This window comes from Erigeron canadensis, chromosome 3, assembly GCF_010389155.1.
Source record: "Erigeron canadensis isolate Cc75 chromosome 3, C_canadensis_v1, whole genome shotgun sequence".
Classification (NCBI taxonomy): domain Eukaryota; kingdom Viridiplantae; phylum Streptophyta; class Magnoliopsida; order Asterales; family Asteraceae; genus Erigeron; species Erigeron canadensis.
The window spans coordinates 17,035,215-17,046,791 of NC_057763.1; the positions used below are offsets into that span (position 1 = coordinate 17,035,215).

The window sequence follows — 11,577 nt, forward strand, 5'->3', positions numbered from 1 at the left end:
ATAGGACATGATCTTGACTCTTAGATCATGGTTAAATTGATACACGGAGATTCATGAAGCAATTGATGCACGATGATTTTAAGAATGCACGATGACTTTCAGTGGAGAGAAACCTATTGTTTTATTTGTTTTAGTTTAATATTTGTTTTATTTTACCTAAAACCGGCTTGGGTATTGTAAAATAAATATTAAAGTAAAACAAATAGGACATGATCTTGACCCTTAGATCATGATTAAATTGATGCATGGAAATTCATGAAGCAATTGATTCACGATGTTTTAAAAATAGTCAGTGTGTTGATGAGGGAGGCACGGAGGCATTTCAGAGAGTAGAAAAAGGAAGTTGGTTTTTGCCCAAAATGAAATTGAATACTCCATAGTTATTATGGGTGGTGGTAGGCGGCTGAGGTAGGTAACCAGTAATTCGATTTGTCTCATAAGCGAAATTTTTTTTTCTTTTTTCAATTTCAGTTAGGTAGGTGGGTGCTATTTATGAATGGTAGATATATATGGATCTAATATCAGCCTGTAATTAATGAAAACTGAAAATTATTCATAGTTATTTATTGTGACACGTAGTTTGAAGTGTTTTTTTTATTGAACAGGTTTCCCTTATTTCTTGTATCTTATCTAAATTGGTTACTGAAAAGTACTTATAATGATTGTTTGAGGTTTTGCAAGAATTATGGTACTAATTACGCGTTTTATTACTTGCAGTGATATTTAGTTTGTGTCGAGAATCTTTGTCAGATACATAGGTTTGCGGTAGAAGGACCAATCGAAAGAGAAGTGCATCAAAACTTTTGGGTAATTTAATCATGGTTGCTACTGCTGCAACTGCATCGCTGTTTCCTATTCCTTCACCACAACCCAACTCTGGTGCTAAGACATATGGTAATCTTGGTGGGGTACCAAGTAATGTTGATATGCGTGGAACCAAGACAAAATCTTTTAATTATGGGATTATGCAAGTTAAGTCTAATGGACAGGCTCTTGTAAAGGAAAATGGAAATAGAGTACGTGTCATGAATGGCATCAAGACGGATGATAATGTTGCGTCACATGCCCCACGTACCTTTATCAATCAGCTGCCTGATTGGAGCATGCTTCTTGCTGCAATTACAACAATCTTCTTGGCTGCGGAGAAGCAATGGATGATGCTTGAATGGAAAACCAAACGGCCAGACATGCTTGCTGACTTGTATTCTTTTGGTTTAGGGAGATTTGTTCAAGATGGTTTTGTTTTCCGTCAAAATTTCTCTATTAGGTCTTATGAAATAGGCGCTGATCGTACTGCGTCTATAGAAACGTTAATGAATCATTTGCAGGTATTGTGTTTCTTTTGAAAGAAACACTGTTGATTTCCATACAGGGATGGAGCTAGTAGGGGGACTTGAGGGCGCTTAACCCCCGTCAACCATTCATGTTTTCCATTGCAAAGCTAGTCTATAGCCAACTAATACAAAGGTCTTTTTAAAGCAAGTCACCCCTAATCTATAAATGTTTGATTTCTAGCCATGGCTGTTCAAGTAAACCTTTATATTTGGTCCATAAAAGTAAACCATCGTAATAAAATTCTATTTTCATAACATTTTATTAAATTGTTTTATGTCTTTTACATTATATTGTATACAACGATCGGAAAAGAAATATGGTTGAGACCCCTCAATGTGAAATTCTGGCTCCGTCTCTGTTTCCATAGTTTTTATCGCTGTATGTGGCAGAATTTCAGATATTCAATGGTTTGCTAGGAAACTGCCCTTAATCATGTAAAGTGTGCTGGGCTTCTTGGTGACGGGTTCGGTTCAACTCCAGAGATGGCTAAAAGGAATCTATTTTGGGTGGTGACGAAGATGCAAGTGATAATAGAGCGCTATCCAACTTGGCAAGAACCATTTTGCTATTGGCCATCTGAGAACCGCCATTTCCCATTTATGATATATTTAACATTTTTAAATCTATTGCAGGGGTGATGTTGTTCAAGTAGATACTTGGTCAGCTCGTTCTGGGAAACATGGGATGCGCCGAGATTGGCTGCTTCGTAATTGCAAAACAGGCGAGGTTTTAACAAGAGCTTCGAGGTTGTATAACTTACAAATAATTGTAAAATTGCCTTGCTTAGTTTTTTATATATAGTGGTGTGTTTATATGATTGCATACTTTATTGATTAATGATCTAACTGATTTACTTATCGTGAATGGTTTTTGTTATACTTTGTAGTAATTGGGTTATGATGAACAAGGAGACTAGGAGGTTATCGAAAATTCCCAATGAAGTCCGAGCTGAAATAGAGCATCGCTTTCTAGATGTACCTGCAGTTGTGGATAATTACGGTAGGAAATTACCTAAACTTGACGAGGCAGCTGCTGACTATGTTCGCAGCGGTTTGACTGTAAGTTAAATTTGATCTTGGTATTTAAATTAAAACTAGTGAGATGCCCGTATGATACGGCGATATAGTGACGGCGGCGATAACGGTTTGGTTATTAATGTAAAAATAATTAAAATAAAAGGGTAGTATACTGATTTAAGAGTTAAAGGTAGATATATTAAATTAAGTTTATTAACGATGTTATATGTATTTCAAATTGAGATTTTTAAAATAGTAATTGAAAGTGAGAGACAATTTAGGGTTATCAACAATTTAATTGGAAAAATAAAAAGAAAAGTAAATAGTTTATAATGTATTATAGATATTGATGCGTAAATCACGCAACAAACGACAGCGGAAGACTGTTTTGGTATTTTCTGAGTTTATGAAACAAAATAAAAGATAGATATCCACCACCAAAATTCGTAAACGACAAGCCACCGAAATCAAAGATAAATTAAACACTCCAACCCACCACTATGATTGATAAAGGTCTAGCCCACAAACACAGATAAAAGAATCGAAGTTTTTAAGACCTCGCCACTATAATCGATAAATGACGAACCACCACTATAGATAAATGGGTCACTTCAAACCACAAGGATCTCAAATTTATAAAGGTAAATGAAAATTTTGGATAAGAAATAGAGATTGCTCTATTAATTTAATTTAATCAACTAAGTCCGCTTACAACGAGAAAATGAGCCCCTATTTATAACTACAAATGTTATTTCTAAAATAAAGAAAATGCAATAATAATATAAAATAAATAAAGGTTGTCATGTGCTAAGGACATCCACTAACTTATCAACCAATAGCAAAGCAACATATAAAGCTTCTAGAAAGATTCTTTCTGCACAAGGATCTACAAACCGTTAGGATTAACATTGTCACACGCTTCTCTCTTACTCCCATCAACAGCTATCAAGCACATTCCTTCTTTATTGAGCACACAAATTTGTGACTGAAACAAACTTTATATATTGAAACTGGAGACTTAAAACTGAAGCACCCATACTGGAGTCTGGACTGGAGCTCGTCACTGGAGTGCTTCAGTGGGCATCGTCACTAGTGGATTACTGGTAGTTGTCATTGGAGACTCTTGCCACTTGAGAAGTGTTACTACTGGTGACTGGACTAGTTCAGTGAACAATTGTCTGAAATGGGCTACTGCTGGTAGAATTAACATGGCTTGTTCAGATGACAATATTAGTTAAGATGATTTTTTCAGTTTAGAAACTTCTTTCAGCTCAGAATCTTCCATCAGTTAAGTGGTGTCAGTCAGTTCAGTGAATCTAGACATTTTAGTGAACCTGGACATTTCTACATCATTCTCCTCTTCTAAAAAAGGACTTGTCCTCAAGTCCTCAAGGATCTTCCAAATAAGGAATCAGATCTCCAACATTAAAAGTACTTGAAACTGCCATTTCTCCCGGTAGCTCAACTTTATAAGGACTCGCCATATCTCTCCAGAATCTTGAATGATCCTTCAGCTCTGGACATCTAACTTATTTTTCCTTCTTGTTAGAAATCTATCTTTTCTAAGGTGCACCCAAACTAAATCACCTGGTGCAAATTTCTCTGCTTGTTTGCTCTTGTCTTGTAATTTGCATTAGTTTTCTCAATTCTGGCCTTCACTTGTTGGTGAAGTTTCTTGATTTCTTTTGCTCTAGGCCTCGGCTTCAATACCTGCCTTTGGTTCAATCAAAAATGTAACCAAATCAATTGGAGTTAAAGGATTGACACCATAGCATATTTCAAATGGTGATTTACTGGTGGAATAGTTAGGAGCTCTGTTGAAGGCAAACTCAGTATGAGCAAGCTTAAGATCCCAATTCTTCAGTGTCTTATCTACCAATGTTCTTAAAAGCATCCCATTTGTAAGATTGGTGACTTCAGTTTGTCCATCAATTTGAGGATGATGAGACGTACTGAACATGAATCTGGTGCCCATCAATCTCCATAAGGTATTTGGAATCTCTATCTGAAACAGTTGTCTTTGGAGTCCCATGCAAACGAACAATCTCTTTGAAAATTAAATTTGTAACTGCATAAGCATAATTTGTGGTGTTGCAAGGAATAAAATGAGCCATTTTTGAAAAACAATCAACATCCACCATTATTGAATCTTTTTCTCTCTGAATTATGGACAGTGCAACAATGAAATCTAATTTAAGATTTTCCCATGGCTGACTTGGAACTGGAAGAGGAGTATACAACCCTTCAAGAAAAGTTGCCTTTGCCTGGTGACAAGTTGGACAACGACTGATAATATTTTGAACATCCTTCAGTAAACTTGGCCAATAGAATTATTCAGTGAGGATCTCTCTAGTTTTGTTAATACCAAAATGGCCAACCAAACCTCCTCCATGTGCTTCCCTTATCGGTAAATCTCTAAATGAACCCTTTAGAATACACAACTTTCAACTTTTGAATAAGAAACCATCTTGAACAACAAATGATCCTTTCTGGTTAGCTTCAGTGAGATGATCAGCAAAGCTAGATCATCAGCATTTAACTCCTTGATGAAAGAAAATCCAAGAACTCTAGCTTCCAAAATGGATAACAATGAATATCTTTTAGAAAGTGCATCAGCAACAACATTAGCTACCCCAGCTTTGTGCTTAGAACAAAGGAATACGACTGCAAAAATTCCACTCATTTTGCATCTCTAGCATTAAGCTTGTGTTGACTATTAATAAACTTCAGTGCTTCATGACCAGAGAACAAGACAAACTGTTTAGGCTTTCGATAATGTGACCAGTGATTGATAGCACAGATGATTGCATAGAATTCTTTGTCATAAGTGCTATACTTCAGTTTAGAACCATTAATTTTTTCACTGAAATAAACCACTGGACGTCCTGGTTGGACTAATATTGCACCAATACCTACCCCACTTGCGTCACATTCCAACTCAAATAACATATCAAAGTCAGGCAAAGATAACACTGGAACTGAACTGAGCTTTTCCTTCAGTGACTCAAATGCTAACTGGGCTGAATTTAGGCAGTTGAATACACCCTTCTTCAAACAATCAGTGATTGGAGCCACAACAGTAGAGAAATTCTTGATAAATCTTCTATAGAAAGATGTCAGTCCATGAAAACTTCTTCATTGATTGTAGTAGGAACTGGCCATGAACTAATACCTTCTTTTGATACCACATATCCAAGGAATATTACACTCTCTACCATGAAATCAAATTTTTCCAATTTACCATACAACTGGTGTTTTCTTAGTAATGCAAACACACTTCTTAAATGATTAACATGTTCAGCTTCAGTTTTAGAATATACAAGAATATCATCAAAGTAAACAACAAACTGACCAATAAGTGGCCTGAGAACTTCATTTATCAACCTCATAAAAGTACTAGGAGCATTAGATAATCCAAAAGGCATTACTAACCACTCGTAAAGGCCTTCTTTAATCTTGAATGCAGTCTTCCATTCATCACCATCTCTCATTCGAATCTGGTGATAACCACTTTTAAGATCAACTTTAGAAAACACGTTGGAGCCATGCAACTCATCAAGCATATCATCCAATCTGGGAATGGGATATCTATACTTTTTAGTTATATTATTTATGACTCTACTATCAACACACATTCTCATCGAACCATCTTTCTTTGGAACCAAGAGAGCTGGGACTAAACAACGACTCATACGTGCTCTCACATAGCCTTTAGCAACCAACTCATCTACCTGCCTTTGCAACTTCTTTGCTTCAGTAGGTGAACATCTATAAGCAGCTTGTTTGGAAGGACTGGACCTGAGACCAGGTCAATTTGGTGATCAATATTACTTACAGGTGGCAAAGCTTCAAGTAGGTTTTCGAGAAAGACATCGGTGAATTCTTTTAGTAGAGAATTCAAGAGACTGGGGACTCCACTGAACTCCTTTTCTTCAGTACGCTCAAGCACCAGTAACATCATGACTGAAGTACCTCCATTGAGCTCTTCTTCTACTTTAGTTTGGGACATAAACAAGGACTTGCCGGGCTGGTCTTTCTTATTAACTTTCAACAACGCATTGGGTTTCAGAGAAGTCAAAGTGACCTTCTTTCCACTTACAAATAATGAATAAGAATTCATACGACCATTATGAAATACATAATTATCAAACATACCCAATAAAATATGACAAGCATTCGTAGGAACAACATCACAAACAATTTTATCTTGATAAACAGATCCAATGGAAAAGGGAATAGTAACTTGTCGATTAACTTTTACCTCAGATCTTTTACTGAGCCATTGCAACTTGTAGGGACGAGGATGCTTTACTGTAGGCAGTTCCAGTTTCTCTATCATGTAGGTTGAAGCAGCATTAGCACATATTCAACCATCAATGATCAGATTGCACACCCTGCCTTTAATAGTACATCTGGAATGGGAGATATTCTCTTGCTGGGCAGTATTAGTTACCACTTCATCTGCATGCATTACTCTTCTTAACTACTAGCATTTCTCCAACATCTGCTCCTACAAATGCCTCTTCACTCTCATCTTCTTCATACACTGGTTCACCTTCTTCAGTATCAACATCTAGTAAGCTTTCCATCTCCTTAGCAGTGAGTGCTCGTTGGTTGGGACACTGGGCCTGGAAGTGACCAAAACCATGACCCTAAGCATTTTCTTCCAACTGGTTCTTTTGATCCTCTTGTTTCTTTCTCCTTTCCTTTGAAGGACTTCTAACCAGTTTCACTGGGCTTAGGAACTGGTTGACTGGAACTGAAAGAAACTTTAGTGAAAGGTTTGTACTAAACCTTCTTTTTCAGTTGCTTTTAATCTAGAGGGACAGTTCGCAAGCACCTTCATAAGTCCAGATGGGCTGCAATTCTATCTTCTCAGCAATGGTAGCATTTAACCCACCAAGGAATCTGGCAATAGTATGTTCTTCAGTTTCTTTCACACCAGTTCGAGTCTTCAGTTGCTTGAATTATCTAATATACTGTTCTTGTTTGTACGACTGAGGAACAAACCTTTTCTGCATAACTTCTTTCAGTTTAGACCAGGTCTTGATTTTACTTTTATGCTTGTACTCTCTTTCAGCTTTCATTATATCATACCAGGATAAAACATACTTTTTCAACCTAATAATAACAACTTTAAAACTTTGTTTATCATCATAACCTTTTATCTGCGCTATTCTATCCATAACCTAAACACTTTCAAAATAATCTTTAGGGTTAGAGGAACCAACAAAATCTGGTGGATCTATCTTAATATCTCTAGTATCATCAACCTTATGTCTTCTTCGTCTTCTCCTAGACTGATTAGACTCATCAGAATCACTAGAAGATCTAGGTGTACCATCAAATCTCTCACTAGGAACTTGAGATTCAAAATCTTTTTCTCTTACAGCAACACGTTCTCTATTAAACCTTAAACCGCCATCTTCTAAGAGGTTAACAACTCTTCAACGTGTTTCTTGGAGATCTTCAAACTTCCTATCTCTTCTAACATTATGAGCTTCTTCTAAGGTCATATTTCGGGAAAAGGAGGGATATACCCCCACGGTGACTCATATTACCTCCCAAAAACATTACAAACCAAGTAGTGCGATTGAATATCACAATAGTTCATATATGGGACAGGCCCCATATATGTAAGCAAATAACAACTATAAGGAAATCGAAATTACTAGCCTATCCATAATAATACAAAATAGGCAAAAAAAAAACGGAAAATACAATATACTAATTAGTGCAAATTATGATCAGTAAGTTGATGCCTCCTCATGTATCTCAATGTGCTCGTCTACATCATCATTAGATATACTTTCAATGATGCCTCCTCATGTATCTCAATGTGCTCGTCTACATTAGATATACTTTTTTTTCTTTTAATGTTGTTAATAGCTTTTGTGCTTATTATCTTTTCTTTTATTTTCACACACATGTAGCCAAGGTGGAGCGATTTGGATGTCAACCAACATGTTAACAACGTGAAGTATATTGGCTGGATCCTTGAGGTAAGCAAATCTCCTCTTAAAGAAGTTAAATTCAATCGCCATTTAGATATTATCTTCCGTTATTGGTCATTAACTCATTATTTAAACAAATATAACTATGATGAAAAAGATAACCTTCAATTTCGTTTTTTACGTGTTTGGGGTCCTAATACCATTTTCAACGGTGTGTGAGGGAGGTTAAAATATAAACCGCTTTATCCCTAACAAAGGTAGAGAGGAGATAAAGACCTCCAATCTTACTGGGCATGAGGATCGAAACCTTGACCTTTGTATCAAAAAGCAAGAGCTCCAACCACTTATGCAACTCAATTAGTTTTAAATATAATCATAATGCACTAAGAAAATGTATACAAAAGGTAATTTGAAACAAACTTCTATATAGAGAACTTATCATCTTTCTTATACACACATATATCGACAACTATAAACTTCAAAGCAACAATTTATGTTTTTAATGTCCATCTAAAACGGGGTAATTTTATGCAGAGTGCCCCACAAGAAGTTGTAGAGAAGTATGAGCTTGATAGGTTGACACTTGAGTACCGTCGAGAATGTAGGAAGGATAGCGTGGTGAAATCACTCACCTGCATATTAGGCAGCAGTGGTGGTGGTGGTGGAGGAATAGTTGATTCTGGCCATGTTGATTGCCAGCATGTGCTGCAATTCGAGGATGATGGGAGAGATGGTGCTGGTGCGGGCGAGATTGTGAAGGGAAGGACCCATTGGCGGCTAAAATGAGTATTGAATCTGAAATATTGATCACTTATCTGCTGGAAATGCCTGATAGCGCAATTGATTATGGTGTTTAAAAGAACCAGTCATCCTAGATATTTATACTATTGGAAATAACTTGTAATGCCTTCTCCTTATAAATATATATGTAGGGGAATATATATATACATATATATATATATAGGACCCGTATTTCGAGAACCCTTTTATTTTTACAGGAACCGTAAAACTCCTAAATTATGTATTGGATCACATGTTTTTAAAGTTCATTCACATGTGAAACGTTATAAAAATGTATGTTGTAGAACAAAACTTTTTTCAAAACCTTATATATAGCGTTTATTTACATGTGAACAGACACGTAAATAAATTCATTCACAAGTTCACACTTAACACAAGGCTAGTTTGAAGGTTTTGAAAAAAACATTTCTACAACATACATATTTATTATGTTTCACATTTGAGCGAACTTTAAAAACATGTGTTCGATGCAAAACTTAGGAGTTCTACGGCTCTTAAAAAAATAGTTTTCAAAATAAAGAAAATATATATATAATTCTGATCGAATTGTATGTCTATCATTGGTTTCTATATATATATATTTTTTGGGGTAATGGGAATTTTAATATCCCGGTAAGTATATTATATCGCAAAACCCAAACAATAATGTACAAATGATTTGGCAGATTACCAAATCCAATCACTAGTATGACAGGCCATACGAGTGTTAAACAAGCAAAACGCAAACAAAAACAACTAGAGTTACAATATGACAAGTAACTACAAACTCAGCCAAGCCTAAGTAGCATCGAACAAAAGAAGAGCATTGCTAGGCAGATCCCACGCTTCCAGAATTCTAGTAACATTAGGAGAGTTTTTGTACTTCAGCGAAGCGAGCCTCCATCTTACAGTCGATTTGATAACTTTGTGAATAGCCACCACACGTCTGTTTAAGATAGAAAAAAAAAACGAGCATTCCTTTCCTGCCAAATATAATAGGCCGTAGCAGCCACCAGAAGTCTCCCAATTACACTCCTAACCGATCTTGACTTAGCTCAACCATCAGCCAATCCATAATATCTTCAAGTTTTTCAGAAACATTGGACATTCTAGCTAGGCCTTTTACGCCACTCCAAACCTGTTGAGAAAAATCACACTAAAAAAACAGATGGTTATGTGAATCAAGACCTCTCTGACATAGCGAGCAACAAAGAAGACCCATATTCATGTTACCACCACCACCCCAGCGCATCATTTGATCTCGAGTCTTTAACTTTCTCTGAAGGATAAGCCACATAAGGAACGAGTGGCGTGGTATGCATTAAGAGAACCAACCAATTCTGTACCAAGGAACTTCCTGTTCCCGCTTTTGTATAGTATTCCATACTCCCCAAGTCGAAAATAGAATAATGGAATCATTATTATCCTTCCAAATCAGCTTATCACTAGAGTTATTAAGTTGAAGATGAGGGAGGTCAATCAAAACAGGAAATAAATCGAACCAAGCGACTGGCCAAAGCCAATTACTACCATTCCATATGTTATCAAGTTGAGAGTATAAAGACAAACCTGCATCTCGTATATTTCTCGGCCTTATAAATGCAATGAGAGGATATTGGTCAGCCCATTTATCATACCATGCCGACGTAGATTGCCCATTACCAATATTAGACCAAATAAATGGGCGAACCAATTCTCTTAACCTTAGCAGCTTCTTCCAACCCCATGAACAATCAGAAGGAATCGGTACTTCCCAAATACTCCTATTCTTCAACCTATAAGAGTGAACCCACCTTACCCAAAAAGACTCCCTATGTGTCAATAAACTCCGCAGGTGGCTGGTTAAAAGCGCCTTATTCTAGGTAGATAAACGCTTTATTCCCAACCCACCTTCCTCTTTGGGAAGGCAAACTGTATTCCAAGAAACTTTGGCATTTCCCCTCTTCATAGGACCTTGACACCATAAAAATTCCCGCCTTTTTTGCTCTAGCTCCTTAATAATTCTAACTGGTAGGCTAAACACCGACGCCCAGTAGATATGTAAGGACAAAAGAACAGATTTAACCAATTCAAGTCTACCAGCGAATGACAACAACTTGTTCCTCCAATCTGTAATTCTTCTCTCCATTTTCTCAACAAGAATTTTACAATCTCTATAAAGGAGCCTAGAAGAGACTAGAGGAACACCCAAATATCTGATGGGAAGTGTACCTTCCTCAAAAGGCAAGATATTCATAATACTTTGCTTTACCTGATCGGAAATGTTGCAGAAGAAAACAGTGCTCTTTGGCAAACTAGGAACCAAACCCGACATATCCTTAAAATCATTTAAAGCCTGCATAATAGCCTTAACTGTAGTAGAATCACCTCTAGCAAAAAGAAACAAATCATCAGCGAAACATAAATTAACAACTCTTTTCTTTTTGCACTCGTTGTGAAATCGAAATCTGGAAGGACTCTCCACAGTTTTATGCAAAATAAGCGTTAGTACC

The 11,577-nt window shown here is 36.5% G+C and overlaps 1 protein-coding gene across 2 annotated transcripts; it reads left to right on the plus strand.

Annotated features, from left to right (window-relative positions):
• The first annotated feature begins 311 nt into the window (after positions 1-311).
• LOC122592278 (palmitoyl-acyl carrier protein thioesterase, chloroplastic-like) lies at positions 312-9,652 on the plus strand. Of its 2 annotated transcripts, none has more exons than XM_043764465.1 (7): positions 312-408; positions 718-1,328; positions 1,752-1,885; positions 1,968-2,081; positions 2,222-2,393; positions 8,285-8,353; positions 8,840-9,652. In XM_043764465.1, exons 2-7 carry the CDS (start codon positions 819-821, stop codon positions 9,089-9,091), a joined length of 1,251 nt encoding a protein of 416 aa, XP_043620400.1. In that variant the 5' UTR covers positions 312-408; positions 718-818; the 3' UTR covers positions 9,092-9,652. The 2 variants fall into 2 exon arrangements, with proteins under 2 accessions (XP_043620400.1, XP_043620402.1); XM_043764467.1 differs by lacking the exon at positions 312-408 and adding an exon at positions 531-605.
• Positions 9,653-11,577: the final 1,925 nt, after the last annotated feature.

Bases quoted from the DNA above. Each gene is read 5' to 3' on its own strand.
- LOC122592278 (XM_043764465.1), top strand. From the start codon at position 819: ATGGTTGCTACTGCTGCAACTGCATCGCTGTTTCCTATTCCTTCACCA. The intron at 1,329-1,751 runs GTATTGTGTTTC...ATGGTTTGCTAG, and splicing joins CGTTAATGAATCATTTGCAG to GAAACTGCCCTTAATCATGT. The intron at 2,394-8,284 runs GTAAGTTAAATT...ACACACATGTAG, and splicing joins ATGTTCGCAGCGGTTTGACT to CCAAGGTGGAGCGATTTGGA.